Here is a 21,743-nt window from a genome sequence, read left to right as displayed (position 1 = left end):
ATTGCCACTTTATTGTTCGGAGCCATCAAACTTGTAGTTCAAGTACTCATTGATGCTATAGAATGCTTTCGCACCAAGGAACACTCTGATTGTTTTTCTGAATTGTTGTTCTTCCAGATCCCTGATGTAGTCAGGAAGAGCATTGTAACATTTTTTCATGTAATAGTTAATGTCTCGTCCTTTTACCGGCCGATAGTAGTCTTCGACAAGGTTGTTTTTAGTCCGTACATTGTAATGACATTTATCACTGTTTTTAAGAAGGGTTGGAAGGGCCTTCTTTGCGTGTGTTAGACAGGTAAATATATACACACATGGGAGTGTAAGGATGTTAAGTTTGGTGAAGGATAAAAGGCATGTGTGGTGAGGTGAAGTGCCTTTTATGTTTCACAATTCAAGTGTTTGTGAATAAGGATCTTCAAACAAGAACTAGAAAATTTTTTATCTGTAAGTACCCAAGCTTTTTGATCTGCTCTGCTTGCTCGCCTGCTTGAAATGTACAATTTGCCAAAACCACACCTATGATCCAGAATCCAAGACCCTGATCTCACTCCTGAATCCAAAACTGCATCTTCAGTCCAAAATCCGAGCCCATGGAAAATCACAAAGCCACGGCTTCGGGGGAAAAACCCACGGTCAAAGTCAAAGGCCACGTCATTGGGGAAAACCCCGAAGTGAAAGTCCAAGGCCACACCATTGGGAAAACCCAAGACCATGACCTTGGGAAAAACCCAAGGCCATGCCCTTGGATGACGTCAGCGGGGGGGACAAGGTGTCCCAGGGTCAACAGTGGGGGGGAGGTGTCCCTGTTTTACTTGTAGCGAATATCCAAAAATGCCAATAGACATCGAGGCGCCATGAAAAATTAGTCATCGGCGATAAAGAACGAAGGCGGATGTGACGCAATCTTTCATGGAAGTACGGCGTGAAGCGAGAAGACTCGAGACCACTCGGATCACCACCAATGAACCTTGCATTTTTGCCTTGAAGTTTACAATGTATTTCTTATGGCAATAATTCCATGGCCGTATTGATGGTGACCATGTGATACAATAAACGAACGAATTTGGTTTCAATCACAATCAGCCATGGAATTACTGCCGTAAGAAATACATTGTAAACTTCAAGGCAAAAATGCAAAGTTGGTTCCCAGATGAAATACCAAGTGTTTAGTATCACTGGTTTTGTAATTTTTTTATCTATCGAGTGATCTAAAAATCCAATACGGCGTCCATTTAAAATACGAAAGGTGATGTCAATACTCGAAAACCGCCATTTTGAATTTTTTTCTATGTCCATTGAATTTATACCATCGAATCTTGCAACTTTTATTTTTTTCAACATATCACATCGGAATATCGATTAGCATTAAAAACTACACAACTTTGCCAATTTAACCGAATCTGTAAGTATAATAATAACAAAGATAGCTATATTATCCTACTCAATTTAAGACATCCTGTATAAGCAAAAAGAAAATCAGTAGTTCCAATTTCGACGCTGGAGCAATAAATAGTTCGTGCCGTAATAAATTTTGTACATGCAGTTTTAAGACTAAATGAAAACATTGCAATTGTAGAGCGTTCACGCGGGTCAGAGATATCTGTGTATTTCGCACATCGTCATGGAGGTACTACACTTTTTGTCAATTTGTGCACGCTGTCTTGTTAAGAAAAATAAAAGATTGGAACGTCTCAAACAATTTTTTTTTACTGTTTCTCTGTTTGCCGTTGCATCAATTTCTTTGAAATTTTCCTTTAAACGCTCATATGCGCCTGCCCCTTTTTATCCATGTCACTGTACTCCTTAGATTTGATACGCCAAACTGCCTATCTGCCTAACCTGTCTCCGACACACCAACTACACTATCAGACGTCCATTAAATTCAATTCAAAATTTTCCGCCAATGTATTAGAGCAAGATAGGAGAGCCCCCAGACCTAACTGATTTTCTGATGGACAAAACATGTACGAGTACAATAGAGTAGTATTAGTGCGTACAATAAACGTATACATACCTCCGAGCATACCTCCTAACTTTTTATGTTTTTCACATTTGTTAATATGCTAAACAACACATTCCCTTGGCAATACTCTACTGCCAACTGATAAAAAAAATACATAAAAGAGCAAGAAGCACCGCCGCTGCAGTGGCATAATGTGAATCCAGAAACCAAGCAGCAGTATGGGGCTTACCGGTTGCTATTCGAAGCCACCGGCAGCGGGTCCCCATGGTTCTCAGGGCTTTTCCACCAGCGGAGACGTTTAGCGGCCTAACACAGACCTTGGCGTAGGCACAATGCTGTCTATTACATTTTTAAACTTGAACCGTGATCAAAATGTATGTAGGTAGGTATAGCCGCTATGCTAGATTTACAGAACAAACTAAAAGTAATATGTTTATTTCGCCCTGCAAATAAATAAAAAATCATTGGAGCAAATTCCTTTATAAAACTGAAAATTTTACATGTTGTTCATCTAAACAAAATCAAGTAATTCATAACGTATTGAAACGTTACTAATTTTATAGAAAAGAGATTATAATTCGTTTAATAAACGATGACATTCACAATTTTATCATCTAACTGGAAGGAGATGTGAAATATCTCAAAATTCAAAATGTACATTAGCAGAGATATTCCACATAAAAATAAGTTAAGTAGATAAATACTGTTATAACACAGATCGTTTAAGAAGAGAGATATGGACTAAAATTAAGGAAAAAGTTTACTCTTGGGTTTCCTAATTTACCATTTTCTACCGCCACCTCCTCCAAACCTACCACCACCACCGCCGCCGCCGCCTCCGTATCCAAAATCGCGATTTCCACCACCAAAACCGCGATTGCCTCCAAAGTCTCGATTCCCACCAAAATCGCGATTTCCACCAAAATCACGATTTCCTCCAAAATCGCGATTTCCACCGAATCGACCCCCTCCTCGACCACCTCTCTCTTGATCTTTGCGCTCCTTCCATGCTGCAAACCTTTTGCTCATTTCGTGAAGTTCCTCTGGGACATGCTAAAAATAAAAGAAAATATTCATTCACTTTTTCATTCTTCTAGGCGCTTTATTGACATTTCCAAGATATAATGAATGTCAAGGCTGATCAAATTTCTACATGTAAATTTACAAAGGGCGCTTATCATGTATTTTTACCACCCGCACGTTGGTAAGGGAGGTATTGTATTGTGGTAGTTTTTTTATGGAAATACACCTTTTAAGGCACCAGGAATCCGATCACACAAAATGTTGATGATGTTGGTTGGTCTGTCTGTCTGTCTGTACTCTAATTTGTGACTAAACGGCTGAACCAATTGGAACCCAATTTCGTACACGTAGCAATAAAAGGGCAGAATCGCGCATGTAAAGTGGTGCGCGTGGTATCTGTGCTATTCACCGCAAATTTTTTTATATCTGGTATTAAACATTCAATTTTTGATATTAAATATTGGACACACTGTGAAACTGTGTTTCTAATTAAAATTAGACCATGGTAATCCTGAGAAAAAAGCTTAATATTTGTTAACCAACACAGTTATGATAACTACAAAAATTCCCAAGAACGCCTACTTTAGTTGTAACACATTGCATAGTACAGGGTGTCAAAAGAACGTTTTGTTTTTCCAAAGCACTCTTCTCAAAAAACTAAAAATTGTATTTTTAGGAAAAATGTGATACTGAACCACCATGTGTGATACATCGTTGTAAAGAGAAAAAAAGACGTAATCTCAAAATGTGTGCCCATAAGAAAAACTAAAGTTGCCACGTGTTTCTCCGTCATCTTGAAAGTTATTAAAAACAGGATGCCATATTTGAAATCTCCATTAAAAAGTGTCCGAATAATGCGTTAATTAGAAATGTCTATTACGATTAGATTAGTTTATCATAAAAAAATTAAAAACGAAAATCAGAAATTTTCGATATCTTCAAAACTATTGAAGATATTTCAAATTTCTTTTCAGATTCTTATTCAGCACGAAAATTGGCAACTTTCTATCTCTTAAGATAAGTGAGATCCCCATAGTGGCACGTGAAAAATAGACACTGTGTATAACAGACAGGTAAAAACAGTAAAAATGCCGTAAAAACGCTAACTAGTTACATAATCTACCACTAGTCACAAACTCGTTAAAAGAATAAAATGCACTACATAGAAAACATTTTTTTATGCGTCTCTTAAATATGGGGTAATCTAATACCCTTATATCAGGAAGGCAGTTATATAAATATTTGGATTGGTACTGTACTCCTTTTTGTGATTTTGACAATCTGCATAGATCAGTATATTGTTTTAAATTGTGTATGACAGCCCACGTCGTGTTATTTTCAATAGAATATTTTGGTTTTTATTAGTAATTTTTTAATCTGTGGTAACTTTTGTATAAGCCATTGCCATAAGCTGGGGGCACCCATTTTTTATATCAAGATCTCATACAATGAGGCCTAAACAAACCTCTGAAATGAAAGATTTGCATATAAAAACATTCATATTTACAAGTGATTGCAGTTACCTTCACAGACATAATACATATTATCAACTATTTAGAAAACTGATACAGGAAGGTGAAGGAGTAGATTTGTTGTTTTAAAAAAAATTCAAAAACCGTGCAGTATAAGCATATGTTGACATATTCCGATTAGTGAGGTTCTACTGTAATTCAAATTCACCACTATCTTTATCTTCTTAACCAACAGAATGTTAGCGATTTAATTCAATATTGTATTCTACATATCAAAATAACAAGATATCAACAATCAACGTTATTACACTCCTATACAATGAAATAAAAACCTATTAAGCTGAAGAGTACTTCAATTTGGCTTTCAACAGCATAATAATTTCATCCAACCTTACGAGCATTTCACGACTTTCCACCTGAAAGTAACTAATTAATTTTACCGCCATCTAAATATCAATGTCTCACCTTTTGCAGTTCCAAATTACTTAATTCATCGGCCAACATATTCTTGATTTTTACTTGCTGCTCCAACTTGCCTTCCAAGATACTAACTTGGCTCGGTTGCGTATTAAGAACGTCTCCAGAATTTATAATATCTTCACTTAATCGAACGAGCAGTTCCTCTTTTCGCTGATTTTCCCTTTGCATCGATTTCCACTTTTCTTCTTGCGTTTTAATTTCCTCTTCCAGAGTAGATATCTCCTCGTTGATTTGCTTTAACTGATTTGACGACATTTTCGTAACTTCTTCGAAGTTTTCCTTATACTGATTGTATTCGTTCAGGATCGGTTCCAAGTCCGCCATACAGACTTTGAGTTCCTCTCGAAGTTGGGCAGTTTCTGCTCTTACGCGATCCGATTCTTCGGAGATACTTTTAAATTCCTCCTTCAAATCGTTAGTGTCTGCCGATGTTTTTGCGAAGTGCGCTTCGTGATTGACGCTCTCCCCCTTTAGCAGTTCGTCAAATGAAGGATCGGTGGATTTTAAAATATCAACGGTTCGGTTTAGTATGCCGATTTCTGTAGTTAAAGCGCTTAGTTGACCTTTATATTCTTTGTAGAGAATGTTTTGTGCGCGAAGCTTTGAGACATACTTTTTTAAGTTATCCCCTTGAAGAAGAGGCCCTCCAATAAGTGTTTTTAATAAATCTTCCTTTTCAACAATTTCGTCTTGAATCGAATTCATTTTACTTTTTAATTCCATAACCGACTTTGAGACTTCTTGTTTCTTATTAGCGATGATCGTAGCTTGATTACGAAAAGCGACCAGTTGATTATCTGAGCTGACATCTATTGTAGACATTTTATTTTCAATTAAGTTTTGAACTTCGTCATTCAGTTTCGCCAACTCTGCAGTTAAATCATTTATATTAGCTTCACTAGGTTCGGGGCCTCGTATCAGCGATTCGCACAAGTCCATTTCTTGCTTGACATGCTTTAACTCGTCCGCCAGCTGATCTGCGATTATATTGTTTGTATTTACTTCGTCTGCAATTAATTGCACCAATTCTACTTTGTTCCCGTGACGTGTTTGTTTATGAAGGAGGATTTCTTTCAATTCCTTTAATTCATTTTCCATCTGAACTTCGAGATTTTGTTGCTCCAAGATTTGTTGTTCTAATTTATTTTGTTCGTTGACCTCGTTGCGATACGAACGAACCATAGCGATTAGACCTTCCTTGTGAGGGATGTTTTCTATTTTTCGCATTTGCTGTTCAATCCGCTGATGCAATTTTAAAGAATCTTCTTCCATTTTCGATATGTCATGCTGCAATTCTTCCGCTTCCACTGCAAGCTTTTCTTCTTTTTTATTTTCATTGTAAACCTTCCAAAATTCTTCAATTAAACTTTCGTACTGTGCATATAATACGCCCACTTCCACATCATCCAATATCTCCGGAGGGCATTCGATTTTCTCAACATATTTCGAGAGGTAGGCTCTTTTTCGCACTTGTTCCGGTTTAGATAATAGCCAATGCACAATAATACGAATTATCGATTTATTTCCCAGCGAGATACCATTTAAAAACTCCTCGGGGTCCACATCATCGGGAGGTGAATATTTTATATTTTGTAAAGCGTCAAAAATTATGGATACTGCACTATTACTGTCGTATTCACCTTTTGGTATTACGTCCAAAACAACTAACACATCACACACAATACTCAAAAGCTCATCCTTAGATAAACTCTCAAATGATGATAAATTATATTCTCTATTTAGCAATTTATTTAATTCGGTAATTATAAATTTTGTTTCCTCGGCCATGATGGTAGTGTATTGATTTGGTTACCATGGATATTCACAATATAAACAACACCGGAAACAAAATAATTAAATCATTCCTAATAAAATTGGAAATAACAAAGGGATTTAGTTACTTTTTTTTACTTTTACTTTGCGATATAGACAATAACACAAAAACCATTACTGCGTATGCACAACACATATTTTCGGTAAAAATAATGAATACCAAAAAAAATTTATGGGTCATTTTGTAACAAACGTAAATATTGCAATAATCAGCTTATGATCGCTATTTAATTTTTAAATTCTCTGAAATGCAGCCCAGGAACATTACAGTAAATTTCTTGTAGAGTACCGGGTGACGCAATAAGACTGTCCCTCGGCCATATCTCGGGAACCATTCGTGGTATTACTTAGGGGGAAAAAAATTATTGGGTAAATCGGTTATGAAGAATCGTTGGAAAATATTTCCTTTTCTAAAAATGGCCACCAGAGCGCGTAACTGCTATCTTAAATTTTAAAACTGCATTTTCTTTAAATTTTGCATAATAAACTAAAACATGTTTAATGAGAACCAGTTTATCTATCATTTTCGTAAAAACAAAAACTCACTTATTTCAAAAACAAAGATGGTGTGGGGCGTTCAATTGTTTTTGCAATAACCTGCTGTAACTTCTTAACCGTTTGACCGATTGTAACAAATTTGGTACCGTTGAAAAGAATATTCCTTGGGCAACAAGAATATAGTTAATTTAGTTGAATCCTTCTCCGCCAGGGGGCTAGTTTTACACTATGATCCAAAATCCTAAAAAAAGAAATGAAATTATATGACTTTTCCTTTATGAAAAAGTAGCCAAATAATACCCAAAGAGACCAGTGAAAACCGTATTTCAAAATCTCGTTCCTAACCTCAAATATTGGCAAAATGAGATTAATTAATAAACATGCTTGAATTGGATCATATTTGACGTATTTCCGGTACTTGTCGATTGCACGACGACACTTTTAGGTAGGCCTTGGAAAATTAAACAAATGAAACAAGATGCATTATAAAATAATAACAGCCGGAATTTGTAAATTATTCTGCTGTGTTTACATTCAGAAAGTGCAGTTTTTTGAATTTGCAATCTTTTCTAAAATGCTGATTTCTAACCAAGAAGCATTTAATATGCTGGCGGCGATGGTTCGTGATCGATTCGGATAACGCAAATAGAAGATGCGGGCAGCGATGGTCGCATTTTGAAAATACTCAAAATATATCATCAGCATATTAAATGCTTCTTGATTTGAAATCGGCATTTTAGAAAAGATTACAAATTTAAAAAACAGGACTTTCTGAATGTAAACAGCAGAATAATTGACAATTTACGGCTGCTATTATTTCATTTGTTTAATTTTCCAAGGCCTACCTAAAAGTCTAGGTTGCTTTTCTTACGCGCCATCGACAAATACCGGAAATACGTAAAAAGTAAATGTAAGATACAATTTAAGCATTTTTATTAATTAATTAATTATTCTTATTTTCCGAATATTTGAGGTTAGGAACGAGATTTTGAAAAACGGTTTTCACTGGCCTCTTTGGGTATTATTTGGCTACTTTTTCATAAAGGAAAAGTCATTTGACTTTTTTTAGGATTTTGGAACATAGTGTTAAAACTAGCCCCCTGGCGGAGAAGGATTCAACTAAATTAACTATATTTTGGTTGATTCTCATTGCCAAAGGAATGCTCTTTTCAACCATACCACATTTGTTAAAACAGGTTATTGCAAAAACAATTGACCGCCCCACACCATCTTTGTTTGTGAAATAACAGAGTTTTGTTTTTACGAAAATGATAGATAAACTGGTTCTCTTTAAAAATGTGAAAATTTTTTTTTTAGTTTATTATGCGAAATTTAAAGAAAATGCAATTTTAAAATTTAAGATGGCAGTTACGCCCTCTGTTGGTCATTTTTAGAACTTGAAAATATTTTCCAGAGTCTTATTGGGTCACCCGGTACAAAAACCGCAATGTCGAGCGCAATGCCAATTTAATTCACTTCAAATTTTATTTTATATTATATAAAATATAATATGTAAACCAATAGTATTGCAATTAATAATTTTTTAATGCACAAGAAAAATAAATAAACAGTACTACACTTATTGTAATAAACTTGCAATTTATCAATTTTACGTTTGATGCTGAACGTTTTTCCATGGCTACTTCTTTGCTAATACCTTCTTAACTTGTTTATGTTCCATAGAGTTATGTTTGAAAACTACTTCTCCAATGATGGTACCTGCTTCCTAAACTTCTTTTACACTAACCAGAAAAATTTGTTCTATAGTTTTTATTTTGTTAGCGAACCGCTAATCTATGAATCCCTCAACCCCAAACGATAATTTCCAGCTGTTGTGGTTTTGATGCCTAAAATATCATCACCTGCATCAACAAGCAAAATATTGGACAACCTTCAAAACAACTTCAGCTCTTCCACATCGAGTTATTAAAGAATTTCACTTGAAATTCATACCAACTGGTGACATAACAGGAAAAATAGTTGTGCGGTAAAGTATTCAAGCAAGTATTGCCTCTAGTGTGCGATTTCAGTAACTATTTTTTTCCCAGGTATAATTTGCGTCATGACTTATTGAAATAGTATCTTTAATCTTTATATGTCTTAAAATGCCTCATCTATGAACATATGTCTGTTATCATTGAATTTATTTCGACATCCTATCGCATAATTATATTGCTATGTAAACAATGTCGATGTGGACGTTTATGTTTTGGTCCGGACGCCTGAAGTAGATAACGGATCGTTAGTTGTTAATCAAATTTTCCTTTCAATTTATGTAAGTAGTCTGGTTGAGTTTTACGTGTAAACACAAAGCGAGTATTGCGTTTTATTTGCATCCAAGTGGTTTGTTTTTTCATTGCAAAATATTATTTCCTATGATTGTTAAATGTAGGGTAATTTATAGCTTATGTGACAGTTCTGTTTTAATTTATGGGTAAGTGTGGTGTCACACTATGCGTTTTTACCGCTCCCGCTAAAACGCTCCTGTTTGACGGGATGATAATATCACACGTTATTAAATTGTACCAGTCACATATATGCGTTTTCGCCGCACCAACCGGATGCAACCGCATCCTGCTGCCGCTGCGCAGGATGAAATGACAACCACAATGACATGAAACCACGTTGGTTGTCATCAGTTGTCACACTGAGCGTTGCAACTGGGTGTTTTGTTAGGTTTACAATGTTTGATGTGGGTTTATTCATCGAGTGCGTGCATGCAAAAACTGCACTGCGGGAAAAACAATCTAAAGAGTACAAACTGTATAGGGAGAAATCATGGGTAGAAATTGAATTTTTGGACATTCGGTAATATACAAAAAAAATTTTTCTTGTTCATTCGAAATTTTTTCATAAAACTTCGAGAGCTGTTATTAGATTCTCGTCCTGAATTAAAAGGAGCAATCCAATATTGAGGATATATCTGCTTTCGCAATAACCCCTCCGCCTCAAGCCATCTTTAACAATAATTGAGCCATGACACTACTTAGACTGCCAAAATATAGCAAAAACGCATCCCGTTAGACCGGAATAGTGTGACAAGTAGATCTCATCCTGTCAAACCGCATCCGTTTTAGCGGGAGCGGTAAAAACGCATAGTGTGACACCACACTAATTTGGTTATTTTTATAAAAGGTTGATGTAATTTGGTAAGCGATAAAAAATATGCACTTAAACCACAAAAATTACATATTTGTTATCGGAGATGACAATTCCGAGTAAAATTTTGATACCTACATGACTACAAGAGCGCGAAGAAACGATATTCTGATTGGTTGTCATGTTACTACGGCTGTCCCGGAGAAAAAGCATGTGAAGATCGCCTTTTGAGCGTGGTAATTCGGAAATTCCAGTAGATACATAAAAATTATAATAAATTTAGGAGAAGAACAGCTCAGACGAGGAATTTAGTGACTAATTAATCTTATTTAGTCAATGTATATATTTTAGAAATGTACAAATGCGTATTACACAATCATTGCCAACCGCGTAAGCGCACCTGCGCGACCCGAAACGTTCTTTCTCCGTGGCAACTGTACAGCACATCACACAATGAAAAAAATAAGGAATAAGATATGAAATAACAAATAAGGAATAACAATTTTCAATCTATTGATCTTTATGGATTTGCACACAACACTGAAATATGAAATAAGCCTAGGAAATAAGAAATAATAATTTTGTTCAGTCAAATTTTTATTCCTTATTCATATTACGAACCAATGACATTAGAAGAGGCGCGCACGCGTATTCTATATTTATTGTTTTATCTTGTTAACCTAAAATAAAACAAGTAGGTATTAGGTGTTGTTTTTGTGAAGTTATGAACTTGGAATTATGTTTGATGTCTGTGCAATTAGCCTGCTATTGCCTTATTTGCCATTGCCATTATAATGACATAAATTCAAACGGCATGAGTGTTCTGATTGGCTTATAGTCTGTTGCTATTTGTTTGTTGTGTTTTGCGTGTACAGCGTCACTATTTCTTATTCCTTATTTTTTTCATTGTGTGATGAGCTTACGTCCCGTTAATTGGAGGAAGTTTTTTTTTCGAATTTTGTTATGTGTGAAGTTTATATGGTGTCCATTTTTCGAATGCCACTATGGGGATCTCGCTTATCTTAAGAGATAGAAACTTTGTTAAATTAGGGCAAAGTTGCGAATTTTCGTGCTGAATAATAATCTAAAAATAAATTTATAATATCTTCAATAGTTTTGAAAATATGGCAAAAAATCGAAAATTTCTGATTTTCATTTTTAACTTTTTCATGGTAAACTAATTGTACTAGACATTTCTAATTAACACATTATTCAGACACTTTTTAATGGAGATTTCGAATATAGCATCCCGTTTTTAATAACTTTCAAGATAACGGAGAAACACGTGGCAACTTTAGTTTTTTTTATGGGCGCCGTTTTGGATTTTGACATTTTGAGTCGTAAAGATAAAAAAAGACGTAATCTTAAAATCTAAAAAAAAATTGGCGCCCATAAGAAAAACTAAAGTTGCCACGTGTTCCTCTATCATCTGAAAAGTTATTTAAAACGAGATGTCACATTCGAAATCTCCATTGAAAAGTGTTCGAATAATGTGTTAATTAGAAATGTCTAGTACGACTAGTTTATCATGAAAAAATTAAAAACGAAAATCAGAAAGTTTCGTTCTGAACCTCATTTTATTTCGTGCGCCGCGTCCCATTTTCAATAAGAGTGACAGATTGCAATGCACAATCAAACGTTTTATCTACCCTAACTGTTAAACAGAGCCTACTCATTGAAACCTATGCACTACAATCATGTGTCCATGGAAATAAAGAGTATTATTATGGTCGGTGTTTCTTGTAAGAACTCAGGTCTAGCCTGGTTAACTAATCGCACGGATTAAAATCAAGTAACAATTAGTGTTTGTCTGTACGTTGTTCGTCTGGTCAAGTTTTGTCGAGAAAAAAAAACACATTAAGGAAATCTAGAAATACTATGTAACATTATTATTAGTATTATTATTTTTAGAATGTCAATTTAAAATCTACTATAAATTAATCGTTATTTATTCATCAATTTTCTTGGAAAAAAAGCCAAACTTGATTACGCAATGCCCAACCAGTGATCCATGCGTATTTTTGGTAACCAACATATTTTTGGTTAAAAAATGTCAAAATTCTTATTTATGTACCGATTTTTGTGGGAAAAAGAACTTGTATCAACTTTGGGTTTCCGCCATATGAAAGCTTATGGATTCCAGATTTGCAGCTATCAAAAATTAACTTTGGCATCCATTATTTTATTGCCAAAAATAAATCTAAATCCTTATTTATGCACCATTTTCTTGGGAAAAAGACCACACGGACCCAACGGAAAAATATTTTGGTTATCACAAATACACTTTTAAAGAAAGAGTTTCAATTTTTTGGTGCAACAAGATTTTGCACATTTTTAGGTAATGTTTGATTCACTATTGCTACGTACCTGACAGGCTTCTTCTAAAATAGGAATTAATTCTTGAGCATTTGCCCAATCTGCCCTAGTAAAATAACTAATGGAACATCCCGAACGACCGGCCCGTCCTGTACGTCCCACTCTGTGGACGTATTCTTCTATATTCTTTGGAAAATCATAATTGATGACATGTCTATTATAAAAATAAGAATTAAAATAAATTTTCAAAACTAATCTTACTCACGATATGTCCTCTATGTCTATTCCTCTGGATGCTACATCTGTCGCTATGAGAATTTGAACGGTACCATCTGTAATATCTGCCAATGCTTGTTCACGATCACACTGTTCACGATCGCCGTGCATTGCTTGGCAATCAATACCATTTATTACAAGCTCCGAGGCTAAATAATCCGCCTTAGCCTTTTTCCCACAGAATACAATGGCCTTGTCATCAGGTTGCATGCTATGTACGAAATCCATAAACTGAAATTTTAAGTTGAAATAATCACATGGTGCACAACGCTTACCGTTTGAAATTTCTCCTCTTCGCCATCTGGTAACATGATAATTGTTTGAGTGACAGTATGTACAGCAGCCAAATCCAAAGATCCTACATAAACCTGAACTGGATTTACCATATATGAGTCAGCTAATCTGCGAACACCAGACGGCCATGTTGCACTGGTCATAACCGTTTGTCGATCAGGCCGAATTTCGTACAACACTTTACGTATTTGAGGCTCAAAACCCATATCCAGCATACGATCGGCTTCGTCCAGAACTACGTAGGTAAACGTTTCGGTCGATATATATCCTGTAAAACTAGCGTAAATAATTATTAGAATGTTTGGAAGTGCAGTACCGGCAAGGACCAGATCGTTCAATCTGCCAGGTGTCGCAATTACAATATCAACGCCCTTGGTTATTATATTCACTTGCTCTTTTCGGTCGCCGCCACCATATACGCACACTCTGAAAGATGGAAATGTTTATTTGAATACTACCTGAAAAGGTAAAACCGGTTTTACCATTGAACAAAGACTCTGGGCATAAACCTAAGTATAAAAAATAACTTACGCCTTAATATTTTTGTAGTGATATTTCTTAACCTCCCGTTCGATCTGCAAGGCCAACTCTCGTGTGGGTGCGATCACAAGCACGCCCGGACCTTCGCGCTGTTCCCTTGGTGTGGGTTGACCATCGAGATGTATTAGTGCAGGTAACAAAAAAGCTAAAGTCTTGCCTGTTCCGGTTTGCGCGATTCCTATCAGATCTTCCCCGCTCAGCAAAATCGGCCAACCCTGCCGCTGAATCGGCGACGGAGATTCAAAACCTGCCTTCCTGATCTCTTCCAATATTAATGGATAATTTCGGAAAGCTTCCTCAAATGTTCGAACTGGGTTAGGTATCGGTTTATTATCGTTCGGTGTTTTAGACAGCGCTCTAGCAACCACAATGTTATTATTATCTTCGCGAAATTTAGCAACTTCATCTGCAGTCATTGCTGCAACTGCGGGGTCTTCTATGTAAAAGTTTTTTTTTATTAGTGGGGCCTTAGACCATTTTTCTTTTGTCATTCGATCCTGAAAAAATGGATGAATACACATCACTCAGTATTTTTCAATATTTTTCATAAAGCTATTCAGACCATACTATACGTGATATACTGAACACACACAAAGAAATTGATCAATCAAAATGCTCCAAAGTAATATAATATACACTGTGGCCAAGATAAGGAGTGTGGTCTTTCGAGAAGGGGTAAGAGAAAGAAATTCGGTTAAATAAGGTCTAAGAAGATAATTCCAGAAAAATTTTTGTTTTTTGAAATATTTCGAAAAAATCAGATTTTGAGATTTTACAAACTATTTTTTTCTGGCGTTTGACCTACAGCAAAACCAATGACACCTCCACAACTTTCAATGCTCTTTAATTCTATTTGTTGTATGTATTTAGTTTCTATGATATATTTAAAACAGATCACTAAGGGAACATTTAATTAAAAGTTTTCAATTTTTTACGTGAGTTTAAAGTGTTATCTGGTCAAGTGTTGATAAAAAATTGTTATTGGACAAGAATTAATTGGTTTTTCAACAAACAATGTCACGTGCGAGAAAAGTAATGCAGGTATTTATCAGTTCTGGCGACAGAGAGAAATTTCAAGTGAAGTCGGGTTAATAACACCGTTCAATTTGTTAAGAGTAGGTGCTTTTTGCTTAAATAGGAAGAATGAAAGAGAGAGAACGGTGTGTCGGAACCCAGTCGTGTCCTGAGGGAGAATTAAAAGAAAAAACAATGAACTTGTGTAATTTAACTTAGGTAGGGAAGTATCTGTTGGGTGGTATAATGACCGCATACCATTTCGAACAGCATTATTTATTTGGCGCCCAACGTGGGGCCACAGGAATACGTATCACAGGTTCTTACAATCATCAACGTATGGTGTAGTAACATTTTGTTAACAAAAAATGTGTTTTCTGTTGAACTATTGAGCCGTTGAGCATCATTTAACGTGTTCTGGAAGAAGGTTGTAGAAGTTAATACCGGACGTACTCCCAAAGGCGAAATGCCCTTTGTGAGTACCCTCCTCTGACAATCTGTTCTTGAGATATATGCGAGGAAGACTATATCGGTAGAAATTAATTCCTTTTGTTGAGACCTATCATATCATTAGAGTACAATGAAGGATAAAATTAATTTCTATCGCCCCCCCCCCCCCAGTATTCAATAAGGAGTGGCGTGGAATAGCTTGTGAGACTACCAGAAGGGGTAGAACGTGTGCTCATCCCCCCCCCCCCCTATTTTGAAGTTTTACTTAAGAGACTAATTAGTTGTCGCATGTAAAAGTTATTCTTGCCGTCTGGCACACCTTCAAGGTTTCAAGGTATAGGTTACCTATTGCAAAAAAATCCAGGACTCTAGGGGAATGCCCTAAAAGTAGTTCAATATGGCAGAAGTGGGTTGGGGCAGACAAAATGCGAACAAAAGCACATTCTTAAAAAATGCGCAAAAAAAAATTGGGTGGTAGAGAGGATCAAAACAAGCACTTTTCCAAATAAACCTAGGGTGCAACGTGTTTTGTTTAGGAGCCACTCAAAAAATGAAAAAAGGTTTTCGGCTTAAGGCGAGTAAATACAGCGCATTTACCATGAATTGATCAGTACTTCCCGAAATAATAATAATAATATAGCTTTATTGGGTGATGCAGCAGTTGACAAATACGATTAGGTAGTACATATTTTTACAGTTTAAAGATACAGATGCACGTATATGCAATAGACTGCAACCCCAAAGGCGAAGTTCGGTTGAAGAGCAATACTGAGGGACTGCTCTTCTCCGCTCTACCACTTAACCTCAAAATTGCTGCGAAAGAACCCATAACTGACAGAATGTAAATATAATCCGACCAGTGTTACCCTATAGACAGTGATGCCTACTGTGATTGCCATATTTGCTTTGTGCACGTTAATCGTCTAACATTAAAGATGTCATACGATATTTAAATAATTTTAAGGGCAAGCGTTTCAATTCGGGTGAAAGGGCATTGTACATTACAACTGCGTTGTAAGAAAATGATTTCAGATAAGCTGATTTAGAAATAAACTTGAAGGAGGGCATCGATAATAATCCCTTTCCCCGTATATTCACGTTGTGTACGTCGGTACGGTATCGCATCTTGTTATTAAGATATTTCGGAAACCCAGTAGTAATTAAAGAGTGATACACACATAAAGAATGAAGCTTATTCCGCCTTTGTGACATATTAAGCCACGCTAATTCTCTCAATTTGTGAGAGATATGACTGCGACGCCTAAGACCAAAAATGAAGCGAACACAATCATTTTGAAGAACCTGTATACGTTTGTCAGAGGCAGCATCAAGACATGGCCCATAGACCATGTCACAATGATTAAATTGCGACAACACTAACGAGTCGCACAACATTTTTTTTGTCTTAACGGACAGGAATGCTCGGTGCGGATACAGGCATTTCAAATTTCCATAAGCCTTGCGTATACAGTTCCTTACATGTTCTCTAAAGCAAGATCACTATCTACGCACAATCCTAAATTTTTAGCGACATTTTTTACAGTAATTGGTACATCATCAATACGTAATTTTACATACTCAGCAGAAAGTAATGCTCCTGCACCAAATACCAACGCGACGGATTTCTTAGGATTGAGCAGTAAATTATGATCTTTGGAGTGGGAATAGAGAAAACTCAGATCCGCATTTATCTTTGTACAAGCATTATGTAATTCATGTTTAAAGAAGGAGTAATATAATTGTGTGTCGTCCGCATATAGATGATAACTGCAAGTCTTTAGAACTTTGTGCAACTGACTTGTGTACAACGTATAAAGCAGTGGTCCTAATATAGAACCTTGAGGTACGCCGGACTTAACAGTCAATACATTAGAAAATGTATTGTGATTTAAACTAACTAATTGAGAGAAAGGTCGTGTAACAGACAATTTATGTGTGTAAAGGAAAATAAGTTATAGCATAAATATTCTTATAAATATGCGCACACCTGATGTATCAAAAATACGATATGTGTGCCTTTACTAGAAGGATCTTTGGTTAAGATTTCAAAAAAGTATGTCTATAAATATAAAAGTTCACATTGCGCGTTTACGCATATCTTATTTTTTACTTATACGATATGCTTGTCTTTACTAGAAGCATCTGTGGTTAAAATTTCAAAAAATATCTCCATAAAGAAGTTGACATTACCCCGTACACGCATGCGCACACCTTACAATATTGTCTTCACTAGAATAATCTAAAATTTCAAAAAATATCTTTATAAATAAAAAAAATTGACTTTGGGCAGTTTGCGCATGTGCAAATTAATCGTCAAGACTTTTCTTGGTTGAGGTGCCACAGCTAACGGGCGATCAAAAGGGATTGATGTCGAGTCGCCTTTGGAAGTTCCAGTTAACTATGATTGAAGGAACTCGACAGCAACTCTTTTTTGATCGCATAGTTCAATATAAGCTACCAAATGTAAAAAGACGGACAGACTGACGGTGAAAGAGGCCATAATGGCACCTTCCAACATGAGAAAATGCGCTAAAAAGGGGCCTTTACCCTTCCTCAAATGTGAGCACATCAGAGACTTTAGGACACACATCAACTACACAACTTGTTTCTGCTGATTATCAATTTTTTACTTGAATTGACTTACATTATATTTAACATATTGCCAAATGAAGAAAGTCAAAGCTTACAGATTTTGTCACAAAAAGTGCAACTTTAACTCCCAAAAACAATATATTATGTACTTTTGTTTTCTCTTTCTCGAAACCCAGTTACAAGTTACTTTTAAATTAAATCTAAAGTAAAAAAGGAAATCTGCACATGCGCAACGCAAGTTTATCAAGTTTTTGAATAACTCAATAAATCGTGATAACCATTGGTAAGGATGAGAAAAAACAAAGGAAAAAAAATCGCCTTAAGGCGAGTAACTTTAGCCCATTTTCTAATACCCAAAAAGTCATGTAACGGACTGGTTATGTGTACAAAATAAAGGAAAATAAGTTAAGGCATAAATAAAAAATTTAACCTTTTTGCGCAAGCGCACACCTGATGTTTAAAATATGTGATATGCCTGTCTTTACAGATGGTTATCTGTGATTAAAATTTTAAAAAAATATCTATATAAATAAGAAAGTTGATATTGCCCAGTCTGCGGATGCGCACATTAACTGTCAAGATTTTTCTTTGTTGAGGTGGTAGAGCTATAAGCTAACGAATATAAAAAGAACAAATGAAATATATTGAACTGTAGTAGTTAACGCCTCGGACAGTCGGATGGACAGAGAAAGTTGACATAATAGCGCCTTGGAGAATGGGCTCAAAATAAGATAAATATGAAAAACAAAGTCAATTCTTGGTTAGTAAAACAGTATTGAGAGAAATATCCATATGATCGGAATACTTACACATTCTTCGGATAAAGCCTGCCAGTCTATGACAACATTCTTATTTTCTATGGGTGGAGCTACCGATGGTGTAAGAGTAAATTGCTGACGAGGAGGTCTGTCTATTGTCAACTGCTCAATCATTTCCCTTGCTTTATCTATTTCGTCAGTTTGGCCACTTATCTTCACAATAGTATTATCGCCAACAGTTTCTTTTGTCACGTTAATCTTGGCACCAGATTCAAATTGCAGATCACTTATCTTTGAACCTCCCTTTCCTGTAGTAAAAAAACCTATATACTAATCCGTACTAGTGAAGCACAAATGCATTTTATATTAAAACATACTACAAACATCTATGAAAGTCATACTTACCTATAATCCGACCAACACTCCTGCTAGGAACCTCAATGGTAATTTGATTAGTGTCGGCCGATTTGGGCGAAGTTCCCCAGCCATTACCGTTAGCAGAGTTAAAATCTTCACGATTATTCTGAAATCGACGACCACCACCTCCGCCGCCGCGTCCTCTAGAAAAACCTCTACTAGACCGTTCTGTATTTCTGTATTCGCTTGAAATAACCCGATCCACAAAAGCATATTGATTGGAAACTGCAGGTGACTCGTTCCATTCGTCTGCCATTCTAAAGTAAAGGTAGTTTAGTTTCTGGCAATCAGAAAAGTAAATGGGTAGATTACAAAAAATGCTTGGAAGGCAGAATGATTTTTTTTGCTGAAAAATAGGACAACATACTTACATATGTATTCTTAGAAATAATAAACGACAAAATTTAAAAATATTTACAATTTTCTTGGATAATTAATGTAAAAATTTAAAAATTTAATTGAAAATACAGTTTGTCAAGTAAATGTCAAAAATGGGCAAACTTTTATTGAAGAAAGAGGAATTGAAGGGAGATCATTCAGAACATGCATATGCGTTTAATACCACCTATTAGAAGCCGGGTGTAACTATGAGGACAGTAGAATACAGTGATCTTTTGGAGAACGAAGATAGAACACGGCCCAGGTTAGAAATAAAGAACTTACAGGAACTGACGTGTATCTTTAATGCTCAACAAAGACCATTGAATCAAAATTCAATGCAAAGACCAAAAATAACATCATTACAGAGCGTTAGATTTTTTTCCGTATTCAAGACAAAGACGTGAAAATAGTTGGATGATCTTTAACATATCCAACTCTAGATGGCAATACTTACATAAAAAATTTACCATAGGCGTCTGTATGGATTATTTTCGTATGGGGCAAAATATTTTTATGTTTTATCACAGATTTAAATAGTATATTTAAATCTGTGGTTTTATCATTGATTATGCACACATTGTGTGTATAATGAATGGTTTTATTTATGTTTTGATGTATCGGATTACAATGTTTATTTTTTGTTTCGCTTATAGTCCCTCCAGAGTCCAGTGCTGGTCTATAGTTTAGTCACTGTAATATGGCCTGGAAGAAACAAGAATGCCAAGTCGTTTCTGAGTAACTTGTGTGCGTTACGCTTCGATCATACATGATCGAAGGCGTTACGTTATTGATGGCCGTTTGCACCGACAAATTTAAGCGAAGCTTAGCTTAAGCGTAGCTTAAAATCCATGGCAACGATTATTGAGACAATGGTTGCCATGGATTTTAAGCTACGCTTAAGCAAAGAGTATACGTATACGTTATATACTCTTTGTCGTTAAGCTCCACTTAAATTTGTCGGTGCAAACGGCCATTAATTTTGACGGTGCAATTGGCCCTAAGTGTAATATTTCCATTTTGTCAAATTTTTTATCGCATTAGAAACGAGGGGTTTCCCAAAAAAAATTCTCGAGAACCCGCCGTCCGATCGATCGGGCCCATATTCAGGACAACTTTTATAGAGCACGTTAGACGTGTCGGCTTTATAACTTTGATCCAAACCGGCAATAGTTATTTACATTGTTAGTGCGGGAACAGTTATTTTGCAGATGAGCGCGAAGTTTGGCGGCGCGAGTGCGCAACGCGCACGAGCGACGCATCTCGCGCGAATCAAGCAAATACTGTTCACGCACGTAATATATTCTATTTTTGCACGGATTAGTTAAATCGAATTTATATAAATTCAAATCCTTTTCGCGAGATTTTTGCGACATTATAATTCTTTTGAAAAATCAAGTCCTCTATGCCGATAAAGTAGAAATCTACAAATTTAAAATGTCAATTTATTGTTCAAAACTTCTGGTTTAAGCTTATTTTTGCCCCTGTACTACAGGGAATGATGTAAAGTGTATTTACATTTTCTTTTTTACTCTTCATACTACTTATTAGTTTATGATCCGCACTAAATAGATAATTTCGTTGAATTTTTAGGCACTAGTGCGCGAAAGTAGATAGTCAATTGTAAAATTGACGTTCCCGACTTTTGTGTTTTATTGGGAAAACGCGATTTAGAACCAAGGAGTGCAAAAAATAATTTTTGAGGTATTGCAAAAATGACAAAAATCGACATTTTGAGCCGTTAAGTCGGATTTCTCCATCAACAGGTCACATTTTTTGACCGATTTGAACCGACCGAACGTCATTCTGTCTCGACGACAGTCGACAATAAAAACCAAGATGCCTGTAAGTAAGCAAAAAGTATTCCTTACTCTTGATGGGAAGCAGCTTTGCCCTTCTAAAAAGTAGTACGATGTAATGATCGTCGTAGCATTGAATAAGTTGGATATTCAATGGTCGTAGCATTGTATATGTATACAATGGTCGTAGGTTATGTATCGTTGAGTGAAATCCTTCACTCAACGGTTGTAAGTATATAAACCTCTCGCCAGAAAAGATTGCCGGTCACAGAACACTTGATCCCGATCTACAATCTATGTTTTTCTAAAGAAGTGAGCGCCTTCCAGGATAGTACAGTGTCTAATCTTAAACGAAAAGACTTTTCGTTCAACATTGGCACGATCCTATACGGGAAAGTCGCTCGCATCTTAAGAAAAACATAGATTGTAGATCGACACAAAGTGTGCTGTGACCGGCAATCTTTCCTGGCGAGAGTAATAATACAAACATATACAAAATGACGCATCCGCTCCCGCTCCCGCTCCTCTCGATAACTTTACT

General features: G+C 35.9%; 2 protein-coding genes across 3 annotated transcripts; both read right to left on the bottom strand.

Annotated features, from left to right (window-relative positions):
• Positions 1-2,530: 2,530 nt before the first annotated feature.
• LOC116158804 (probable ATP-dependent RNA helicase DDX43) lies at positions 2,531-19,795 on the bottom strand. Of its 2 annotated transcripts, none has more exons than XM_031471648.1 (9): positions 19,689-19,795; positions 19,014-19,282; positions 18,660-18,916; positions 13,786-14,291; positions 13,571-13,680; positions 13,236-13,522; positions 12,950-13,191; positions 12,736-12,898; positions 2,531-3,016 (listed from the first exon to the last, which is right to left on the bottom strand). In XM_031471648.1, the coding sequence occupies exons 2-9, from the start codon at positions 19,279-19,281 to the stop codon at positions 2,744-2,746; spliced, it is 2,106 nt and encodes a 701-aa protein (XP_031327508.1). In that variant the 5' UTR covers position 19,282; positions 19,689-19,795; the 3' UTR covers positions 2,531-2,743. The 2 variants fall into 2 exon arrangements, with proteins under 2 accessions (XP_031327508.1, XP_031327507.1); XM_031471647.1 differs by lacking the exon at positions 19,689-19,795 and adding an exon at positions 19,397-19,551.
• LOC116158807 (intraflagellar transport protein 81 homolog) lies at positions 4,655-7,121 on the bottom strand. The gene is made up of 2 exons (XM_031471653.1): positions 4,924-7,121; positions 4,655-4,874 (listed from the first exon to the last, which is right to left on the bottom strand). The coding sequence occupies exons 1-2, from the start codon at positions 6,724-6,726 to the stop codon at positions 4,794-4,796; spliced, it is 1,884 nt and encodes a 627-aa protein (XP_031327513.1). The 5' UTR covers positions 6,727-7,121; the 3' UTR covers positions 4,655-4,793.
• Positions 19,796-21,743: the final 1,948 nt, after the last annotated feature.

The sequence above is a fragment of the Photinus pyralis genome, unplaced genomic scaffold (genome assembly GCF_008802855.1).
Source record: "Photinus pyralis isolate 1611_PpyrPB1 unplaced genomic scaffold, Ppyr1.3 Ppyr1.4_LG1, whole genome shotgun sequence".
Lineage (NCBI taxonomy): Eukaryota > Metazoa > Arthropoda > Insecta > Coleoptera > Lampyridae > Photinus > Photinus pyralis.
This window is presented reverse-complemented; position numbering and strand designations above follow the sequence as displayed.

Excerpts from the sequence above, each read along its gene's own strand:
- LOC116158807 (XM_031471653.1), bottom strand. The coding sequence starts at position 6,726 with ATGGCCGAGGAAACAAAATTTATAATTACCGAATTAAATAAATTGCTA. Across the intron at positions 4,875-4,923 it reads GTAATTTGGAACTGCAAAAG|GTGGAAAGTCGTGAAATGCT; the intron begins GTGAGACATTGA and ends AGTTACTTTCAG.
- LOC116158804 (XM_031471648.1), bottom strand. The coding sequence starts at position 19,281 with ATGGCAGACGAATGGAACGAGTCACCTGCAGTTTCCAATCAATATGCT. Across the intron at positions 18,917-19,013 it reads GAGTGTTGGTCGGATTATAG|GAAAGGGAGGTTCAAAGATA; the intron begins GTAAGTATGACT and ends TTTTTACTACAG. Across the intron at positions 13,681-13,785 it reads CACTACAAAAATATTAAGGC|AGTGTGCGTATATGGTGGCG; the intron begins GTAAGTTATTTT and ends TCCATCTTTCAG.